Source organism: Podarcis vaucheri (assembly GCF_965113315.1).
Source record: "Podarcis vaucheri genome assembly, chromosome: 2".
NCBI lineage: Eukaryota > Metazoa > Chordata > Lepidosauria > Squamata > Lacertidae > Podarcis > Podarcis vaucheri.
The window spans coordinates 46,941,913-46,964,240 of record NC_138760.1 but is presented as its reverse complement, the minus strand read 5'-3'; the positions used below and the strand labels follow the sequence as shown (position 1 = coordinate 46,964,240).

General features: G+C 45.7%; 1 protein-coding gene across 4 annotated transcripts in view; it reads right to left on the bottom strand.

Annotated features, from left to right (window-relative positions):
• NOTCH3 (notch receptor 3) overlaps nt 1-22,328 on the bottom strand; it is a 57,350-nt gene that overhangs the window by 15,653 nt on the left and 19,369 nt on the right. For all 4 annotated transcript variants that reach the window (XM_082212229.1, XM_082212230.1, XM_082212231.1 and 1 more), the window contains exons 3-17: nt 15,103-15,245; nt 14,567-14,902; nt 13,814-13,936; nt 13,183-13,416; nt 12,742-12,897; nt 12,147-12,332; nt 7,477-7,590; nt 6,052-6,165; nt 4,713-4,946; nt 3,390-3,500; nt 2,923-3,115; nt 2,565-2,710; nt 2,082-2,195; nt 715-834; nt 17-169 (exon numbers count right to left, since the gene is read on the bottom strand). In XM_082212229.1, coding sequence (XP_082068355.1) covers nt 17-169; nt 715-834; nt 2,082-2,195; nt 2,565-2,710; nt 2,923-3,115; nt 3,390-3,500; nt 4,713-4,946; nt 6,052-6,165; nt 7,477-7,590; nt 12,147-12,332; nt 12,742-12,897; nt 13,183-13,416; nt 13,814-13,936; nt 14,567-14,902; nt 15,103-15,245 — 2,477 coding nt within the window. The remainder of the gene's footprint in view (nt 1-16; nt 170-714; nt 835-2,081; nt 2,196-2,564; nt 2,711-2,922; nt 3,116-3,389; nt 3,501-4,712; nt 4,947-6,051; nt 6,166-7,476; nt 7,591-12,146; nt 12,333-12,741; nt 12,898-13,182; nt 13,417-13,813; nt 13,937-14,566; nt 14,903-15,102; nt 15,246-22,328) is intronic.

Sequence of the window (22,328 nt, the reverse complement as noted above, 5' to 3'; positions counted from 1 at the left end):
TGCTCAATGAACTCACTTGGTTTGCAGTCATCAATATCCAGCTCACAGTTGGTACCAGTGTAGCCGGGACGGCAGGCACACCTGTAACTGCCATGTGTGTTGGTGCAGGTGCCCCTATTTCGACATGGGTCCTGGTCACATTCATTAATGTCAATCTGGCATTGCTGCCCTATGGGGATAAGAAAATATGGTTACTGTTTGTTTTCCCCCCTCCCCCCCCATCCACTTCTATTGACTTTTTCATATTGCTGCATCCACTATGTGGAGAAGCAAAAATCCAACAACAATGAAGGAAACAACAAAACAATATCCCAAGCATGTGTCTACTATCAAATAATCAATCACACAGAATGCATAGATATAAGAAAATTATTAGATTATCCAGTCACAATTACCATCAGGAATATTGCTAAATATGCCACATTAGAATGGCAGATCTTCTGGTAAAGGTATTTGTGAAGTAAAATCAGTACAAGAATGTCAAACCAAGTAAAAATATTTAATTTTACTTCTGAAATTTCTTTTTCACATCCATCCAAAGACACTCAGGAAAGTGAGCCATACAAACTCAAATTAGTAAAAATGCCTTTATATTTAAAAACCACCCCAAAATTAAAACAAATTAAAATATAAAACTGGCACATAGGCTCATAGGATTAGATGCCACAATATTCAGAAAAGTACAGGAAGAATGTGGCTCATGAGTCTGAGTACCTTGCCAGCCTGGTGCACAACCACAGGTAAAGCTCTCATAGTCCGGTGTGTGGTCACAGACACCATTGTTCTTACATGGATTGGGGAAACAGGGAGCCAGCACATTCTCACAATTCCGGCCTGTGGGGAGGGAAATAGATAAGGGTACTTGTTTGGATTTCCACTGGCCTAATAGCCATCTTATTCTGAACTATATAACATGTATGTCTTGAACTCAACAGGAATACAAATCAAGTTCAGAGACCAAATGTCTAGCCACAAAGTAATGTCAGTGGGAATTATATTTTATACATAAGGTATATATAATAAAGTTAATTCAAGAGCTTTCCCAGTTTGTCAGTTTATAGAGTAACAAATGTTTAGCTGCCAGTCATTTGTTGCATGGATCCAGATGTCTTTCTTTGAGGAAGCACTTTTGTTTATACCCATCTCCAGGCTCCCTAACCATGACATATTGCTGCTTTAAAAATGTGGTTTGCAGAAAGCAGATGCTGTTGCAATTTAAAGTGACTTGTAGAATGGAAGTTGCACAAATACCAAAGGCATCTATTGGATAATGCCTGTGACATCACCAAATGATGAGTGACTCAGATCCTTCTCCCTACCCATGTTGTGACATTGTCGCCTGAACTCAGCATGCACAGTGGCAATTCCCAAGAACTAAACATAGTAAAGGCAACATGTCATCCCTTATCATTTATTTTGTTTCTCAGTCTCTCTTTTTCTTTCTCTCTCTCACACCACACACATCTATTTCAGCTCTCCAAGCACTCTCCCTTTAGAGCACCCAAGTACATACAGTCGTACCTTGGATCCCAAACGCCTTGCAAGTCGAACGTTTTGGCTCCCGAATGCTACAAACCCAGAAGTGAGTGTTCTGGTTTGCAAACGTTCTTCAGAACCTCAACATCCAACACAGCTTCCGTGGCTTCCGATCGGCTGCAAGAGCTTCCTGCAGCCAATAGGAAGCTGTGCCTTGGTTTCCGAATGTTTTGGAAGTCGAACGACTTCCGGAATGAATTCCGTTGGACTTCCGAGGTACGACTGTATTATCTTTTAAGGAGGAAGAAACAGACACATGCAATATTCTCCATCCATTATTTGTGGCCTAACTATCACACCATTGTCCTTTAGTCATTATCGGCATTACTTATCCATGAATGGCTAAAATGCAGAATATGAATTTCTAACATGGCAATATGAATTTCTAACATGTACAAACAATTACTGCTTATTAATCCCTCCCTTCCCAACTGAAATCCTGGCATGGAGTTTGCCATCAAGTCCCTTCACTAGATCAAGTCCCTTAACAAGAATTAAGTTTTGCAGAAGATGTTCAGGTGTTCCCCACTGCCCACAAAGCTCACCAGTGTAAGGCAAGTCACAGATACAGGTATAGCTGGCAATGCCATCAGTGCAGGTGCCCTGGTTGAGGCAAGGGTTGGAGGCACAGTCATTTATGTTGGTCTGGCAGTAGGTCCCTGCAGAAGAACCAGATAAGTATTAAGGTCCCCCATGAACACAGATATCCCTGAAGATGAATCTTTCTCCCACTTGTAATGCCACCAACCAACATCAGCTCCCATGAAGGACCAGAAAATGGAACTGGGGGGAAGCTGGGTTCAGATACCTACAAATCCCTCATAGATCTAGATGGCTCAAACACTGAAGGTTACATAGAAGGCATAACTTTGGACAACAGGCAGAGTATTATCCAGAGATGGCAAGAGATGAAAAACAGTATGTGGGTGAGATATGTATCTTGGGCTACAGAAGAGCTAGACAGAGGTTGAGCATGGTGTAAAGTTCGGGCAACAAAAGCAAGGCAAGGAAGCTATAGAGACGCATACCCTGAAAGCCTTCTTTGCACTTGCAACGATAGCCATTGACATAGTCAGTGCACGTCCCTCCATGCTGGCATGGGTTGGATTCACACTCGTTGTGGTTCACATCACAGTTGGTGCCAGCCCAGCCTGGCTCACACTTACACTGGTACCTGCAGAGGAAAGAAGGGGGGAAAGAAAGGATGAAGAGGGAAAGCTTTCTTACACCCTCCAAGAAGCACCACCCATTGTTAGCCCATTTGACTGGCCTGTAGGAAGTGACTTAATCCACTCCTGTCTTCAGAGCCACCTCATGGGAACAACAGGAGCAAAGCCTGCCTACTCCTGCTGCAGCAGCTCATGCACTGGGGTAATCAGTTCTCACCCATTGATGTTGTCGTGACATGTGCCATGCACACATGGGCTGCTGCTGCACTCGTCCACTTCTGAATAGCAATGTGGATCATGGAATCCCTCGGGGCAAAGGCAAGAGAAGCCGTCTTCACCATCCACACAGGTGCCACCATTCTTACAGGGGTTGGAGGCGCATTCATTAATCTCCACGTTGCACAGGGGACCTAAGTGGGAGAAAGGACTGCTCAGCAACAGAGTGGCCAAGAATAAACTTCTTGCTGCTTTCATCCAGCTTTGTCCCCTTCACCAGGCATGGATTAAATCCTATAGCATCTATTGAGCAGTGCTACCTCAAGCTCTGCCTGCAAAGCCAAACACTTGTAGATTCTGCCATGGTATTCTCTCTTGATTAAAGCTGTAGCTGTTGACTATGACCCTCTTCAATTTCCCCTACTTCTGCCCCATTCCCGACCAGCAATTCATTCTCCCAGCCATCACCTGTGAAGCCAGGTTTGCAGATGCAGTCATAACGATTGATGCCATCGCGGCAGATGCCATAATCACAGGGGTTGCTGGCACAGTCATCGAAGTTGATCTCACAATTGGCACCTTGGAGAAAAGGATATATCACAGGCCTGAAGAAAGATGCTATCGCCCTACATCGAATGGACCCACAGCAAGCTTGGAATTTTTTTCCTGTCTTGGCTGAGTGACATGTATAGAGTGGAAAGAACTGGTGCAAGTAGGTTCAGATGCAATGAAATGGAAATTGTTATAGCTTCCTATGCATAATCAATGGATTCTGCCCAATAGCTATGTAAATGGTTAATCCTTCGCTGCATAAGGAGATGGTCCCTACCACCTTGAAAGAGGCAGGGGTATGGCCACTCCCAAAGAAGCTGACTCTTTAGTTTGGACTAACTACTGACCAGTTGCAGGCACTCACTTTTTGGGGGGAAGGTGGTCAAGAAGGTTGTGGCAAGTACAGATTATCGAGACCCGTTCCAGCTGTGGCTGGCCTGATGGGATGATTTTGATCAAGAGTGCAACCTTGCTCCTTCTTCTTGATCTCCTTTCCTGCCCTGGAGAGGGTTTCCTGCACTCCAGCGTAGCAGGTACACAGCCTGGAGGTGCTTCTGAATCCAGTTTTGTCACTGGAGGTCCAGGTGTGCTCAGTGGCTAAGAGAGCCTTTTCCCAGCTTCTGCTGGTGAAACAGCTGTGACCCGTAACTGGACCAGGATAGCTTGGCAACAGCAGCACAGGAGACTCACAATTTGCACACATTTAACTTGTGCGATTGCAGCTTTACGTGCTTGGCAGCCGGCCAGCTGACATCACACAAACTAGATGCACGCAAAGCAGACAGCTTAAAATAAGCTTAGTATTCACATATAAAAAGCCCTTAACAGCTTATATCTAGTTTGTTGGGGGGATTGATTTGCACCATACATGCCTATTTTGCTGCTTTGATCTGCAAAACTTGAGTTTTATAAGTGACATGTAATGTTTACTCTGCATTTGTGGATCTCTCTTTTAGTATGGCAGCACCTGTGCTTTCGAATTCCCTGCCTATTGACACCAGACAGGTGCCTTCATTATATTGTTCTTTTTTATTGCAGCAAGTTTTCCCAGGCATTCGTTTAGTTGTGTGTGTGTGTGTTTTACTTTGCTGATTTTTATCTTGTGTTTTTATTGATAACTTTATTATATATACAACTTACGAGGGTTTTCTGATTAAACAGTCTATACATTTTGGATAGGACTGGGAGATGTAAGGAATGAGAGCAAGCAGAGAAAGAGAGCGAGGAGGGATGCCCTACCTGAGGTCCCCTGCAAGCAGTGGCACAGGTACTTATTCACCAGGTCAATGCACTTGCCGCCATGCTGACAGGGATTGCTGTGGCACTCATTGATCTGGTTCTCACAGCGGTATCCAGTGTAACCAGCTGCACAAGTGCAGGTGAAACTAGCAATGCCATCCACACAAGTGCCATGGTGGCAGGGATCTGGAAAGCAGTCGTCAATGTTCCTTTCACACAAAGGCCCCTCAAAACCTGTAAGTGAAAGGGGAAATCAGCATCAGCATCATAGCAATTCATGCACACAGCAGACTGGGGAAAAGGTTTCCCCCTCCCTTCCATTTTCATAACTTTTAGGTCCATCCAGATACATTTATCTAATATGTTAGAAAAGCCCAGTGTTTCCTAAACTACTATTTATCTGAAAAGATGCATCCAAAGACCCAAATGTAGCAAGCAAAACATTTATTTTTTTTCCACAACTGTTAGTTCTCTGTTTTACCTTTACTTAAAACTGCTTGTGTTAAAAACACTGTAATTTTCAAACTGAGAGTCATTGTTTTGTAAGCCAATCAGATATGCATCTACTGTCCTTTTTTAAGTGTCTGAGCAACTGAGAAGGGATGTCACTTCATGTTTATCAAGCAAGTTAGATACATCAATTAAGAAACTCAACAAAAAATGAGGAGTAACCTAACCCTCCTTTCTCCATTCCACAATGTGAATGAACTGTGTGCACTAATTTGGCTTCCTTCCCCCTAAAAGCCGTTCTGTGTAGGAGTTTCTTGCAGTCTGTTAAAAAAAAATCCTACTCTCCCAAGTCCATTTCCTTTACTTCATGGGAATATTAGTTCTCTTTATGATGTGTTGTGGCATGCACTGTGCACCACTAGGTTTCAGAACACAATAATCTTCCTTGGGAATTTCATGGTGTTAAATTCTGTGCTAATCTTTAAACCGAAGTCATCTAAAAGGAAATAAAACAGAACCCCCGCAAGCATCAATTTGATCTTGATCTTTCACAACTATCTGGGAATCAAGAATAGAGAAGTTACTTTGCTGAAGGTTTGATACCAAAGTTAGAAAGTGATTTGACACCTCCCCTAAAAGATGCTCAAAGATGAAGGACCATGGATTGGGAAGAGAAAGCTCACAACACACCCAGCCAAGGCTTTTCAAAAATGGCACCCATGAAAGGCAGGTGTAAAGGATGTTTTGGGGAAAATTTTCTCTCGACTGCATCAGATTCTAATAATCCTTGTGCAGTCGTCATCACAACATCCTCATAATTTGAAACAATTCCCTCTCCAGCAGCACAGAAGAGCATGAAAGGCAATAACTCATTGCAGAGTGCAATTACCTTCTGTACAACGGCACTCGTAGGCATTGGGCCGGTCCACACACTTTGCACCATTCTGGCATGGTGTGCTGGCACACTCATCGATGTCAATCTGGCACATGGAGCCTGAGAAGCCTGAACCCAGAAAGAAAAAGTAGTCAAACAAACCAGATGGACCAACAAAATGAGGAACATGCACTCAATCTGGCAACATTAACATACGTGTTGCATTTCACCCAATATATACAAGAGAAGATCCAAACAACACACACAGAAAGAACACTTGTTGTTATCCACTCTGATGGATGAGAATCTTACACTAACATCTGCGCTATATAAAAAAAGGAGCAGGGAAATGGACACTCAGTGCTGCAGTGGAAGAGTGGAGGCACTATATGTAGAGCACCTCTTGTTCCCTAGCTGGGTTTCACATAGAGCTGAGTGAAAAAAGCTTGTGTACTTGGAAGTTCCCAGCTGTTAGAGGTAACAGAGGACTTTACAAGTATGTCTGAAAAGGGCACAAGCTAGGCTGGCAAAAGAATTGAGTGTATACTCGTTCTCAAGCTAAGTGTCTGAAGTGGGTACACAGCTAGAGCAAGCCTCGAATAAAATGATAGTTTGGACTGAAAGCTCCAGATAAAGAGAAAACAGGTTCGCATTGGGAGGAAAAATTATGTGGGACAGGAGTCCTCAAACTTCATCCTGGTTGCACAGCACAGCCCTACCACCAGAGGCCTATAGCAAAGGCTCTCAATGTTCTCTCCCCCTCCTCTCCACAGGGGGCTTTGCGGTGTCTGCCCCACATGTAAATTGGGTTCAGGGGCCTGTGCGACAGGCTGGGGGAACAAAGATGCCATTGTCCCAGCTCCCACACAGCAAGCTATAGGCCTGTCTGTCAATCAGCCCTGGAAGCAACTGAATGGAGGACAGGGCCCCGCACCCGCTTGGTAGCAGAAAAGCGGAGCAAGTCCTGGGGAATGAGCTGAACACACTCTCCTTAGGGCTACAGTTGCATCCCATACACTGACAAAGAATTCCCCAAGCTGGACTCCTAGCTCAGCAAAGAAAACTTATACAAACTGTACCACAGTGCAAGGGATGAGAGGAAGCACAAGGGGCAGTGTGAGCTCATGAAAAGCTACAGCACAGCTCAACTTAAGAGACTCAAATTCAGCTGAATTCACACAAGGGGCAGACATTTCCTAACATCAGGAGAAGGGATGAAAGCAAGGCTCCTTAAAAACAGGGCAGATGCTCACCAGCTTTATCAAAGTAAGGTCTGGGCAGGTTTCAGATACACACAAACATGCAGACTGTTTTAAGTCAGAGAACGAGCCCTGTGGGGGAACAGGCTCAAGTTCACCTGTGCTATGCCAGGCAGGGAGGACAGGTAAGCGAACGATGCAGTGCCATTTATCTCCTTGCTGAAAAAAGCCCTTGGCTTACCGGAGGGACAGGTACAGCTGAATCCATTGACAATATCCTTACAGACGCCACCATTGACACAGGGATTACTCTCACACTCGTTGATGTTGATCTCACAGTAAGTGCCACTGAAACCTGCAACCAAGAGGAACCATTTGTTATTACAATGATTAGACTCACCCATGTGTCCATCACTGTAGCACCACAACCACAGTGAGGCAAGGGGGTCCATCTCATCCTGGCAAGCTCACACCTAGGAATACTAGCTTATTATTACATGGCAAAGGTGCACAATAAATAACAGCGTTTCGCTTCAAATACAAGGCATTAAAAACAAAATCCCTAATTTTAAAGCTGGTTCCTTATAGTTACTAACTTTAAGAGGTGAAAATGATCAGACAGACAGTTTAAGGCCTATCTAGTAGTAAGAAGGGGGGGGATTCCCCCAAAACTCCAACTCCATCTTTGCTGTCTCTACAAGTCTCCCTGCATCCCATTCCTTCCTCTCCATTATTTCCCCACATCCCCACTTAACCATCATGGTACATACAGCACCTATCCTAACGCAACTGTCTTAAGTTTACTAATGGTGGAGTAAGCATTCCATGCATCAAACTTGATCATGTGTTAGTTCTACTAATCCAAAGCAATGTTTATATAATCTGTGCAACTGCTGAGCTTATTCCATTTTCAATTAAGCAGAAGTTCTGTTCCCACTCCTTCCGTGTCACGACAGCTCAGTGATGGGCCACATGTTTTGCATGCTGAAGATCCCAGGATCAACCCCTGGCATCTTCAGGTTAAAAGAATCAGGAAGCAGGGGATGTGAAAGACTGCCTAAAAACCCTGCTTCCACTTAAGAGTAGATAATACTTGGCTCGACAGTCAAGTTGCTTACGTGTTCCTGATAAGAGAACTGCAGGAACACAAAGAACAGATGAAAATACAGCCAGCAGCTGGAACCAGTGGTAGAAAAGGAAATCAAAAAGGATTTTTTTGGGGGGGAGGGAGTACACCAGGCACATTATTATTGATTTATTTTATTAAATTTATTACCTGCTCTTTATCTAAAGTTCCCAGGGTAGGTTAACAACAATAAAATATGCAATTACAAAATAAATAAAGCAGTTAATGCACACAGAAATTATGGGTGTAAAAATACACATGCGGAGCTATCTTATACCAAGTGAGGCTGTAGGTTCATCTAACCCAGTATCTACTCTGACTAGCCGCACTTTCTAAGGTGTTTAGGGACTGCTCTTTTGACCAAGACTGTCTATTAACCAAAGACTGAACACTTCTGCAAAGAATGTGTTCTACCGCTGAGGTATGAGTCCTCCATCTAGCTGTGGAGGTGAGAAAGGCAGCCATAACAGAAAGGAGCAAAAGTGGGGCACTGGACATGCCATGCATAAGGTTAGCACAACAGTATCCTGATTCTCTAGGCAAGGGGGTTAAGCAGGCTCTGGTCAATAGAGGAATGACCATCCTGAATTTGCCCAACTGCTGGTCTGTGTACACATGCTCCAAGGAATCCTTGCAGCTATAAAGGCACAGAATTGCATGACTAACCCTCCAGGCTTTGCTATTCCCAGCCCTTCGCCACTGTAATAAAAACAGTGAAGTCTGCTTCTCCGATGAATAGTTTGCTGGCAAGCAGCACTGAGGAAATAATCAAGGCCCACCCCCACTTTCCTTGACTACTCATAGAGGGTCTGAGCTGCTACAGCCTTATAGTATCAGTCTCAACTCCTGGCTGAGACGCCATCTCCACCCCCTTAAGCTACTCTTCCTGCCAAAGGGGAGACAGGAGGAGCAGAATTTTCTCACGTAAGAAGGCACTTAAATTTGTCTCCATATGAACCTTTTTAATGGGAACTGTCTCCAGGAGTTTGCCTGTATCTTCATCTCTGAGGGGGTGGTAAGAGAATGCAGCGTTTTGTGGGAGGAAACTCCTGTTTCCAATTTGGAGAGAAATCTCTATGCAAGGGGGAAATCCCAAGAGTGAAGGCAACTTCTAATCTCGTAGTTCTAGCTCATCAGAGCCAGGTTTCCCAAACCCTTGGGGGTAGTAGAGAAAAACCTAAAATGGTGGTGACTCAATAACCCTACATAGCCCACTTCCTCCAAGTATCCTTGAGGCAGAGAATCTTCTTGCCTTTGATACTGTGTAGAAAGGAAGTGTGGAGAACCTTTGGTCTTCCAGATGTTGCTGGACTGCAACTCCCATAATCTCTTACCATGGCCCATCCTGGCTGGTGCTGAAGAGAGTTAGAATACAACAACACCTGGAAAGCTACAGGGTAGGCAACTCTGATATAAAAGATATGCCCACAAGCCTTGCTTATTCCATCCACATTGGGAAAAAGGAATGGGAAAGTAAGAAGCGCCTTGGCAGGAAATGACGGGATGGAAAAGAAAGAGGGAGAGAACAGTGGGGGGGAGAATTGAATACTCTGCTTCTCTTAACAGATAAAATAAACAAAGCTGGGAATTGTGAGAGGAAGTTCCAGTGACATAAAAGGAATGGGAGGGTGATGTAGCTCTGGAGCTTACACCATAAAAAAGGAGGAGAGCTGAGGCTATGTGGAGGAGCTTGGAACCATAGCTGTCAATGTTTCCCTTTTTTAAAGGAAATTCCCTTATTCTGAATAGGATTCCTCGCAAGAAAAGGGAAAAGTTGACAGCTATGCTTGGAACAGTTTGATCACATGTGTCTGGTGCAACACTTTGTCTCAATGAACGGAACTGAAGATGTGAGGCTAGCAGTAGGGAGGGGAGCGGAGTTTCAAGAACTGTGAGGACTGGAGGAGTAACAGGAGTCAGAGATGACGCCCTAGTGCAAATGCTGATTTGGGTTTCAAGAACTGGGGCTACACACAAAAAAACTTGGTTTCCAGAACTGTTTTCCAACCAAGCAGCAGCATTCCAACTAACACTCCACGTCCCAGTTAAAAACTTTTAAAGGTTTCCTGTTTCTGCTTTGGGAGGGTGATTTTGTAGCAGAGGCACTCCACTTTGTGCTGGGCTCCTAATTTTTGGAGCTGCTTGCCAAATATCTAGGCGATACGTCAAACCTCTTGCTCCATTCTGATCCTGGGGGAAATGATTCCAGAATGCAGCTATACTGGGTTAAGCGCAGTAGTGCAACACTAAAACAAAGTTCTCTAGCCCCTAGACCAAAGCCATTCTCAGCTAGCAGGACCCACCCCTCCCCCAGATTTTTTTGATTTTTTTTTTTTTTTACAAAAAGCCAGCATTAACCAATGAGTGAGCAAGCAAGGAGAATGTTCCTCCCTATATGGGGTAACGGAAACACAAAGCACAGTCAATTCACATCACCCGCCAGGCCGGCCCCACCATTAATATTCCAAGCACAATGCTGCACTCCCACTGTCTCTATGAACATTGTATCACTTTACCCAGCACCCCAGTCCTATAGCTCTGCCACAATGGGAGGAGGGACAGCTGTATAGTCATCCCTCACTTTCCAGGGATTCCTCCATATGTATATGCTTTCTTCAGCCACCAAACCGCTTCTAAGGATCTCGGCTTGTTCCTCATCCCAAGCCCACAGAATTGCAATGCCATTTGGGGGCAGGGGGCAGGGGGGGGGATGAAACAGCAGAATACTCCTCCAGGGACCCTGGACGAAGCCTCCACTATTCACAATAATATCTTGCTTCCTGCACCTTTCTGGGCCCTTCTCCTGAATCGGTATTTGCCAGCTCTACTGAAAGTACAAACCAAACATGTTCTTGCTTTGTAACTGCGGGGAACACAAAGCCTGGAATCTACCAGGGAAAGGTGCAGGTTAGACTGCTATACCTTGTGGCTATCCCCACAACAGTCTCATACCAATCTAACTATTGTATCCCCCCTGCCCACGCGCATCTCTTAGTTTGGAGAATACCACCCACACACTGAAGAATCCAGGCCTAAGAGGAGCAGGCAGTGTGAAAGAAACGTCCTGCTGATATACTCAAAAAAGAACAGGCACAGCCAACGAGACATGGAAGTGTCATAGTCTGAGAGGCACCTCCTGTCTCAAGTGTTTAGAACATGTGAAGAGCAAAAAGAAAGCCACTCCACAGAGCCTCAGTGTAGATCAGTCAGGTATGCTAACACCTGGCAGACAAGATAGCGTGGTACCTCGGGTTACAGACGCTTCATGTTACAGAGTCTGCTAACCCAGAAATAGTACCTCGGGTTAAGAACTTTGCTTCAGGATGAGAACAGAAATCGTGCAGTGGCAGCACAGCGACAGCAGGAGGCCCATTAGCTAAAGTGGTGCTTCAGGTTAAGAACAGTTTCAGGTTAAGAACAGACCTCCAGAACGAATTAAGTTCTTAACCCGAGGTACCCCTGTACTTGGGACAGGAAGCTTCTGGGAGCCCAAGAGCAGAGGCTGCTCTACAATCATTCACATAATATTTTTTGAATGATCTACACTTTACACAGAGCTTAACAACAGCTCTGAAACAGGTCACTGACATTTTCACTTTTAAAAGCAAATTGAAATAAGGAAGTGACTTATCTAGGCCCACTCAGGGAGCCTGGACTTAGCAGGGAATTTTACCTCAATTTGTGCATATCCAGTCGCCTACCTATTCTCTCCCCACATCTCATGCTACCCAAGATACAGTCCTGGATAGGATGGGCACTCTGCTCCCCAGAGCCAGGAAACTCACCTGACATGCAGATGCAGGTAAACTCGCCAATGCGATCAAGGCAGGTAGCATCATTCTGGCAAGGCATGGAGAGGCACTCGTTGATGTCTGTCTCACAGCGGGGACCTGTGTAGCCACGTCCACACTCACACCGGAAGGAGCCTTGCGTGTTCACACACTTTCCGAAATGCTCACATGGATTGGCTCCTGGAGAAGGGAAATGCGCATGAAGTGAACATGGCTGGTTCAAAATTACTTCTTCTCTGCCTTCACTTAAGGCAGGGGTGCATAACCTGCGGACCTCCAAATGTTTTTGGACTATAACTCCCATCAGCCCCAGCCAACATAGCAAGTGATCAGGGATAATGGGAGGTGTAGTCTAACAACATGTGGAGGGCTGCAGGTTGTGCACCCCTGACTTAAGGCATAAATCCAGACAAGGAACGAGAAGGGCATGCCAGCAGAAACTGATCCTTCTCATAAGTGCTTTACTTGTCAATAGCCCAACCCAAAAAGCTGGCAAAAGTCCATTTCAGTGACCCCTCTCACATGCTAGAGAGGCAGTCCTCCTTCTTCCACATTTTGGAATTGCGAAAGAAGGGTGCAGCTGTCTTACCAATGGAGCACTCATCCACATCCTGGTCGCAGGCCCCTCCGGTAAAACCTGGTGGGCATGTGCAGATGGCACGGCCATTCATTGGGTTGGTATCACAAATGGCATCCTCATGGCAAGGGTTACTGACACAGGCATCGTCCAAGTGGCAAAGAAGGCCTGGAAGAGAAAGGGCCATGAAAGGCAATCACTTGACAGCAAAACAGGAGGAGTGTAGGGAATGGGATGGAATTTATGGACAAGGGGTATCGATTTCCATATGTTGTTCATGTTCAGCAATGTCCTTCCATTTCTGATTAACACCCTATCCTTGTTATCCAATATCCCTTTAATCCACTCCATTCTTTTTACACTGACCAAACCCTTCAAAAATTCTGCCCAAACCAGTTAGCCAGAAAAAAAACATATGACATGGACACATTATGCAAGCTAGGAGCCAGTTACCTGTCTTGCCCATAGGACATGCGCAGTAGAAGGAAGCCACACGGTCATGGCAGGTAGCACCATGGAAGCAGACTGCTGTCTGACAGTCATCAATGTTCTCACTGCAGCTCTCCCCTGTCCAGCCGTTGACGCAAACGCATGAATGCCCCCCATTGGTATTGAAGCAAGTGCCTCCATTGTGGCAGGCGTTGGGTTGCAGCTGGCATTCATCCACATCCTCATTGCAGTGCTGGCCTACAATGCAAAGAAGGTGGGGCTTAGTTCACTAAAAGACCTTCTCATCAGGGATGGCCTAACAGCTGCAGCACCACCTCTCCTTCCCCCATGCACCCCAATACCTCCACACTCACAGCCCTGAGTTGCCCTTTCCTTTGCCCACCATGCACCAAGCCAGATTAAAGCCAGTGTTTTCCCAAACTACAATAAGGTAATATTTCTCAACTCATTCTCTAAAACAGTTGGCCTTCCTGACTTAGAGGCTAATATTAAGTTAACGCTGTATAGAGAAGCAAAGAACATTTCCCACCTCTGCCCAAATCCTAGATAGCTCCCTACATTTCCCATTAAGGCCCTTAAAATCCTAGGCTGTTCCAATCACATTCTGGTTCCTGGACCAATAACAACGCAGTACCTGTCCACTCTGGGGGACACTGGCAGTTGTAAGTGTTGACGCCATCCACACAAGTGCCTCCATTCATGCACATGTGGCCTGGGCAATCATCTATGTTAATCTCACAGTTGTGTCCCTTGAAGCCTGAAAAGGAAGAAAGGGAGATTTTAGCCCAGCCAGTAACTGTGGAAAAACTGTTGCGAGTAGAGAAAGAAAAATCCTCCCAACAACCCACCATTCCATCCCTAATGTGCAACTATGGGTTGTAATCTTTTGCACACTTTCCTAGGTGTCAATTCCATTGGCCACAGGGGGACAGTTTCAAGCTTGACAAGGCTTGGTAAACACCACAGAGTCACACTGAGCCCCTGAGCAATGCAGCGCCCCTCCTCTATTCTAAGCTCTACTCTTGTTCCAAATCTCTGACTAGAACAAGGAAGAAGAATTAGCTGAGCCTTCCACTACACTCTGGCTCCTGCAGTCAAAGCCACATGTGCTGGCTGCCAAGTTCCCCCGCCTCCTCCCACTGCCTAGATTGTTTCCTTCCTGCTCCACCAAAGCACTCAACAGCTTCCCATGAGCTTCCTGACAGGAGAATAGTGAAGCATGCCACGGTGTAGCCAGAGAAAAGGGTCAAGCTTGAGTCCCAAGTGTAACTCTACGCCCAGCTGCCCTGAGGGATTGTCCCACTCTAAAATCTACCTGCTTAGTACTCCATCCCACTCCCTTACAGAAGGTACAAGCAAAGCTACACCTTGCAAATTGTTCACTCACCAGGTAAGCAAGCACACTCGTAGCTGAGTTCCCCTGTCTGACGGCAAGTGCCGCCGTTGAGACACTGAGAGGGAGCGCAAGGTGTGGAGATGCTCTCACACTGCTGCCCTGTGTAGCCAGCTTGACACTGGCAGTGGAAGGAGCCAGGTGTGTTGATACAGGTACCCCCATGCTGGCATAGGCCAGGCACCCGACATTCATCCACGTCACTCCGGCAGTTGCGGCCCTGGTACCCTGATGGGCATGTACAGTTGTAGCGGCCATTCCAGTTGGTGCAGCGGCCACCATTGACACACGGCTTGCTGGCACAGGCATCAAACAGAGAGCAGTCTTGACCTAAATGGAAGATGATGTACCAGGTGACCTAGAAGGTTATTTCTTCCCCAGAAGGCCAGTTTTCTCACCTACAATCTGGACCCATCCTCCCTGGAGAATGTGCATTCCCATCTCCCAGCAAAGCAATCCTTATCAGGAATATGAAACGCCTGTGGAGCAGAAAAACACACGCTGCATCTCACCACATTGCTTATTCTTACCTCGAAAGCCCTTGGGACAGGTGCACTGGTAGTGCACAGTGCCATCTCGCAGAGTGCTCTCACATGATCCCCCATTAGCGCAAGGTGACTGATGGCAAGGGTCTTGAAACTGGCAGTGCTCTCCAATCAGTCCAGGCTGGCATCTAGCAGAGACAGACAGACAGAGTTTACTAGATGACATCTGCCACTCATGCTATCCCTAATGTACACAAGTGCTATTCTGGTGCTCAATGGACTAGTAACGGACTAATTCAACAAGCAGTTAGACCCACCTTTTATCATACCCCTTTCTGCCATTTCACCAAGGAATTGGGAGCCACAACAAAACAACACAGGAATCTGCAAAGTGACTTAGCACAAGCATGTCTTTTTCCTCTATTGAGCAACAATTCACTGAAGACAACTTCCTGTTGCTCACACTAAACTACTCCATCAGTGTGTGTCATCTGCAGATTCTGCTAACTGCCCACACTTACCCTTTGCCAAGCTGAAAATAGATATCTTAAACATTGGCCTTCTGTCAGGTTCCAACCAACCATTTCCTCTTACCACTAAATTCCGGGCAGATCTAAGAAAAGTCTTTCCCCCTCCCTACGTAAGATTTTGTCAGCAGGTCTCACTGCAAAACATCGAGGGAAATAAGGACGGGACAATGTTTATACAGATGGCATTCAAGTCAGTTCTGTACCCTCAAGCAGAGCTGTTATGTTGAGAGTAATTCATACAACCTCGGGGCACAGCTATGGTCCAGATGGCTGTGGTTCCTAACTTATCACCTGATGGTTTGGACACCCTCTTTTGTAATATATAGTATTGTCCAAAAGCAGAACAGAAGGCTAGATCAAAGGTTGAAGGAGAAGTCCAAAACTTGTATGCAAATACCCAATCAAGCAACTCCAGCAGAATCTTAATAATCTCACATTTAATGGTATATTAAAGATGCCTGATTATCTACAGTAGTGAAAAGGATAAATAATGTATTCTAACTCAGAAAACTGGAGTCTCAAGTAGTTAGAAGAATGAGACTTTAAATTCGGCAAAGTCCCTGGTAGTTTCTGACTTTATCCAAATATTACTCCCACGAGATTCCTTAACATCCTGATTCATCTTCTAGTACCAGACAAAAATATTTTAGTCCAACTCAGGAAGCCCAGGCAAACTATGTAAAATTAATGATCAACAAGGTCCAAGAATCCACACCTGTCCAGCAATGCCTAGAAGCAAACTGGGTAGCGTCCAGAAAAGCTTTTATTTTGCTTAGGCATTGATCAAAGTTTACTTTCTGCAGCCACCTGCCCCCCTCCCTGGGTAACTGGACAATCTTGTTTCTGGTGAGAAATGTAGCTCTCGTTAAGGAGGATGAAATTGTGTTATCTAACTGAGGCTGATAGCTCAAGGCCAATATGGCAGCCTGCTTAATTAACAGCAACTGTGCCTCTGTGGGAACGCACATATTCAAGCACTGGAAGGTTCTGGCCAGCTAAGCTCTGATTGGCTGGGAACTTCTGGTCTGGTTGCTATGTTATTTGCTAGATGTTTGGGTTATTCCTTTAGTCCATGCCTCACACCTTTTCCTGGTGCCTGAGCACATGTTTGTGATGTTTGTTCCTGTGGTGTGAGGTCAAGTGGGTTTATACTAGACTAGGTTAGATAGTTTTGTTGTTTTATGCTGCCTTGCATTTTTCCCATGTCTACAGTATTCTTTTATCTCTACTTTTTACAGGTTCTCTCTTATATATTATTTATATGCATTGTACAGAAACTACCTCACTCAATTTTCTAGTGTTCTTTATTCTGGAATGCCTAGAAACCTAAGCCCAGTGATGTAGCCTTCTTGGTCAACTGTTACTGCACAATATTTCTGCCCAAGACTCAGATGGCAGAGAGTGAACCTTTAGCTGTTATCTGTCTGACTCTTCAGGGATATGCATTGAGGTGTGGTGATAGTCTTTAATTTTTGCAGGTCTGGTTAGACAGCTCTAGTGGAATTTTTGTATTAGCTTAGGCCTAACAAAATTCCTGGTTCCCTGGGCTTGGAAGCTGGGCAATCCTGACAGCTTGGGGACATCCCTCTGGTGGCCTGAAGTTTATTTATTCTATTTTATGTATTAAATTTGTACACTTCACTTCATCCAAAGATCACAGGGTGATTCACAACATAAAAATACAAAATAAAAACACAAAATACTTAATAAAACAAAACCTAATACCACCCCTCTTCCACAAACACATTAATCAGCCAAAGGCCTGGTTATAATGAAAAGTTTTTGCCTGGCGCCTATGTAACGAAGGCAGCAGGCGAGCCTCCCTGGAGAGAGCATTCGTTTCATGTTGCCACCCTCTGGACCTCTCATGAAGGAGGCACACTTAGAAGAGTTTCAAATCGTGATCACAGGCAGTCTTTGAGATATGGCGGTCATGAGCCTTTATAGGTCAAAACCAGCACTTTGAATTGGGCCCAAACCTAATTGGCAGCCAGTGCAATCAGGTCAGGATCAGTGTAATAAGCTGAATTCTGCACCAGCTGAAGTTTCTGAACTGTCTTCAGAGGCAGCCCAATGTACAACACATTGGAGTAATCTAACCTATAGGTTACCAGAGCATAGACAAGAGAAATTAGGTTATCCCCGTCCACATAGGGGCACAGTTTCCATTTGCTCCAGCCTAATCTCTGTCAACTCCCTATATCCTGATGGACAGATGGGGAGAACTTTGCATTGGCCCACACAAAGTGAACATGCTAAGGAAACAAGAACAAGTGGCCACTGAGGACTGAGGGAAGGACAATATAAACTATAATGAATTGATACCCACGGGGTAGGGAACTCATCCCTCAATTTCCCTGGGCTTTCACATCACATTCTCATTTGCAGGATCCAGCAGATTGCCACAAGCAGTTCTGTCCATCCATTCAAAGGCTCTCTGCCCACCCCAAGAGGGACAAGATAGCAATGGGTGGCATAGGTAAAGGTAAAGGGGTGGCATAAGCAGCACATAGCTCCCTTTCCTAATTCCTGGCCGTCCTGGAGTCTTCAAAAGGGGGTTCCCAATCCAAGCTCCACAAGCCTTCCCTGTAAATGCAGCCTCCCTGAGCCCTCCGGCCTGCCACTGCCATGACAACACAGAAAGCTGTTTGCTTTTCTGCCCAGCCTGAACAGCAAGTCCTGGACACTGGCTGAGACAACAGTCAGGGCCTTACAGCCCAAAGAGGAATTGGACAAGGAAAAGGAATGTCTGAGCAAACTACATGCCTCCCCCCACCGCCACTGGGCAAAAAAGAATAAGAAAACGGAAACAGCCATACTGTGGGATATGTCAATTGACCAAAGCTGTTTCTCTGCAGAACAAATCTAGAGCATATGTAGTGGTGAATTTTGTGTGAGTGGTAGCCAACTAAAAGTTAACCCAGGGTGAAAGGCTGGCTGCTGAGTAGTTCCAGTTGCCATGGGAACTCAGGAACTCGGAGGGAAAATGGGATAATTGAAAACTGCAAGCTGCGGAAAGATCTGTCTGAAACCTGCAAGGGGCTCAGTCTGAAAATTGGGAAGATCCAGCCTGAAAATGGAGGAGGCGGGTTCTGCTTCAGTGGAGGGAAATCACAGCCTCCTGAACAAGCAGGGCAGGGAGATGAGAGGGGGAAGGCCCAGCAGGTCCAAAGAGGAAAGTGGACACTGTCCACGAAAGGACTGGCGTCTGAGAGGAAGGCTGCCAGCAACTTTTAAGGCTGTAAAACAACTGTGTGTAAACTGTAAAGAAATTGGGGGAAACTGGGGTGGTATTGTCCGATTTGTATGCATTTGTTGTGTAAAATCAGTTAGCTAGCAGCAGTAGTTTAGATTTAATAACAGCAAAAACATGCAAGTTATCTGTTGTTTAGCAATCAAATTACTTGCTCACCGAAGTTTAACTTTCCATCATAAATCTAAAGCTTGTCTCTCTAAGCAAAATTGAATACCACTCTGGTTGAAATCCATGCAGTGAGGGTTCAAATACCCATCCAAGGAAGCGTTGTAAACAAAATACTACATGTGTCTTTTCAGCAAACCATCCCCACTGTGGGCCTGTTTTCCAAGCAAGTTCAGCTGCTCCACTCAGCATCACTAAGCTTTAACAGTATTTACTTACCCAGTCGGATACCAATGTCATGAGATGACCAAGTCCCAAGTAAGCTTCCCACCCTCCCTTCAATATTCAATTGAGCTCAGAAAGTCAACCAGAGTTGATCCTGGCCCCCCCAAAGCAGGCCATCCTAAGTGTCCTATTAGCCTCCAGCCCAAATAAACTGAAGTGTGACCTTCTCTTTCAAACAACCTACAGGCTGACTGAACATAGGTGCACCTATATGCTGATGGGTTAGGAGGCAGAAGAACCAATTTATTGGCTTGTTCACTGAGTTATAGCAGGGCCTGTATACTTCCCGCTTCCAGCTCCTAAGAATGTAGTCTTCAAAAGAAGGTACGGTGTTTCTAGATTGTAGGTTATGCTGTTTACTACTGTGGAAGATGTAAGACCAAAGATAGTTGGCATAGATCTTTGCAGCCTTTGGAGAGAGGAAAAATTGCCCTTGGGAAGACTGAGTGTTCTGAGAATAATCCCCCAACTCAGTGGTTTTCAACAAGTGTGCCATGGCACCCTGGGGTGCCTTGAACAATAGCCAGGGGTACTGCAGGCAACACTGGCCTCTGTCCCTCTTTCCTTCCCTCCCTCCTGATGCCCTCTTGTGTCTCTGCCTCCCAAAGGCTTGCACAGCTGTTTGTTGCAAAAGTCCTTGCTACAAGGTCCCCAGGCTTGTATGGTGCCTCTGGGGCTGGCCAGAGGTTGGTTCCCAAGCCCCTGTGGGGCAGTTTGAGGAGGCATCTCTCTTGGGGGGGGGGTAACTCAGAGACCGGGGCGGCAGCTGCAACTGCCCTGGAGAGAGGAGAGGAGGCTGAGGGAACACTCCACAAGGGAGGGTGTTCGAAAAAGGGTAAAAGGCTGCCAGATCTTCAGGCAAGGGGTGACATAACTGGGCTCCTGAGCCCCACAGGGGTGCTGCAGAAAGAATGTAGTTGGTCAAGTGAGCCATGGATTTAAAAAGGGTGGAAACCTCTGCCCCAACTGATCACTGTATTTAAAGCCAGGGAAGCACATCCACAAGCCAGATTGGAAGGGAGGAAGATATGACTTCCTCTTGAAATGTGGTTTGGTTCATTTGTTCAAGCCATCCATAGCTATTTGCTTTGCAAAGTTGTTTTGTAAGGCAGGAATGCCAACTGGCCACTGAAGGGAGGGGTATAAATTTTAGAAATAAATAAATATTTGCTCTATAGGCACATTACTGCAAGACATCCCTAGGTGTGCTGAAAGACGAATGGCCTTACCTTGTGGCAAAAGCTGTGGCCATAATTCTGTTGCCACGAAAGAGGAAAACCACACTCATAGTAAAAGAGATGAGTGACCCGAAGTCAAGGCAGACAAACCAGGTGTGAGTCAGTTATATAAATCTCAGAATAAGCAAACATGAATCTATTTGGCCAAGTGTGTATTTGGGCCAAAGTAGGCAATACATTAAAATATGAGTGTGCTTTGTGTTTACTTAACTTTAAAAATAAAACAGCAGCAGGAGATTTAACCCTTTCCCCTTGAACTTTAGTCCCAGTGAAAATTGCTTCTTGAAGTTGCTATTTCCCTTAGGAAGGAAGGTGCCACTGGCACCAATTACAGCCTGTGGTCCAGGATAAATAGCAGGTTTAATAGGAAGGCAATTTTCACTGAGACCACAGCAAAAGTGATCAAGAACACACAAAATATTCCCACCAATTCCCACGTTGTTTTTTCAAAAGGCACATATGCATTTAATTTATTGTTTAGTTTCGCCCTTTGTGACAATGGGCTATAGTTGCTGATGCACAGAGTCCACACTTGCCAAGTACCCCCCCACCCCAAATAGGACATTCCGCTTGTCGGTGCGAGGTTTCAGCGGCCATTTTGACTTGCTCTTGCACTGCGCTCTCGCCCCCCAAAAAGCGCTTTCTTCAGGGCGAGGTGCAGGTCACATGACTCGCCCAGGAGCATGTCCCGGAAGACACGTGTCCTGGATTTGAATGTGAAAAAGTTGGGCAGTTTGAGAGTCTTTGCACCCTCCTAAGGCACAGAGGGAAACAAACAGGTCTCCAGCAAAACTATGCTCTGCGCCAACAAGCAGGGCCTTGTTTATTTACTGAGCACTCCCTCTTGCCCCAGGCCAGTACAAGGGCAATCTCACTTACCAGTTGAGGGTGGCTAGGTGCCCCAAAGAAGAAAGCCTCTTCTTTCAGCACAGGGAACCAAGCCTTGGCACCATGTCCCTACCTGCTCACATCCGGGGAGTTGAGCTGGTTTTTTATAGCTCTCCCTGGGGCTGTGATTCACCAACTGTGTCTGCACATGTCGCTCAACACTCTCTGACTCAGCCCTTACCCCAGGGCTGCGCAGGCGGCAGTAGCAGGCCTGCAGCCCTGTGCCAAAATTGAAAGACCGAGGGCTGCTTGGGGGCACTGCAGGCAGAACCCTTCACACATCCATCCAGGCAAAAAAATAATATAAACCCCACCACTGTTCCCACCCCACTCACTGGAAGAAAACCAACAACTTGCACAAGGTCAGCAACAGTTTCTAGTTCCTTTGCAAGTACTGCCACAGAAAGCTTCAAAGCACGGACTAGAGAAAATGCTTATATCTTGCAAGTAGAGGGAGACCAGGAGCTGACAATCAGCTCTGACCCTCACAAAGCCATCAACAAGAACCAAACATACATACACACAGAGAGAGAGAGAGAGAGAGAGAGAGAGAGAGAGAGAGCCAAATCATAATCCCTACTGGCAAGGGTTACAATGGCAATTTGCCCCCACAAAACTAAAATGGATTACAAAGAGGAAAAAGAAAACCAGTAGCAAGTAGTGCCAACTCCTTACTGGAGGGGGTTGGAACTGTCCGAGCCCCAATGGAGAAACAGATCAAATAGCTGCAGGGTGCTGGGTGGGCACTGCTGTGTCCCTTTCTCCTGCTCCCCATTCTAAGGCCAGCTGTAGAAACTCATAGCACTGGAATCAAGAACAGTGAGATTGATTACTACTGCTGTTCTGGCACTATAGCCTTTATCCCATCAACTGTGAGGCAGTGCTGGGACTCCATCAGCATGGATGTGGAGTTGGGGAGTCACAAACTCAAAATTCCTGTTTTGGGGGACTAAAAAACCCAGTACCAAT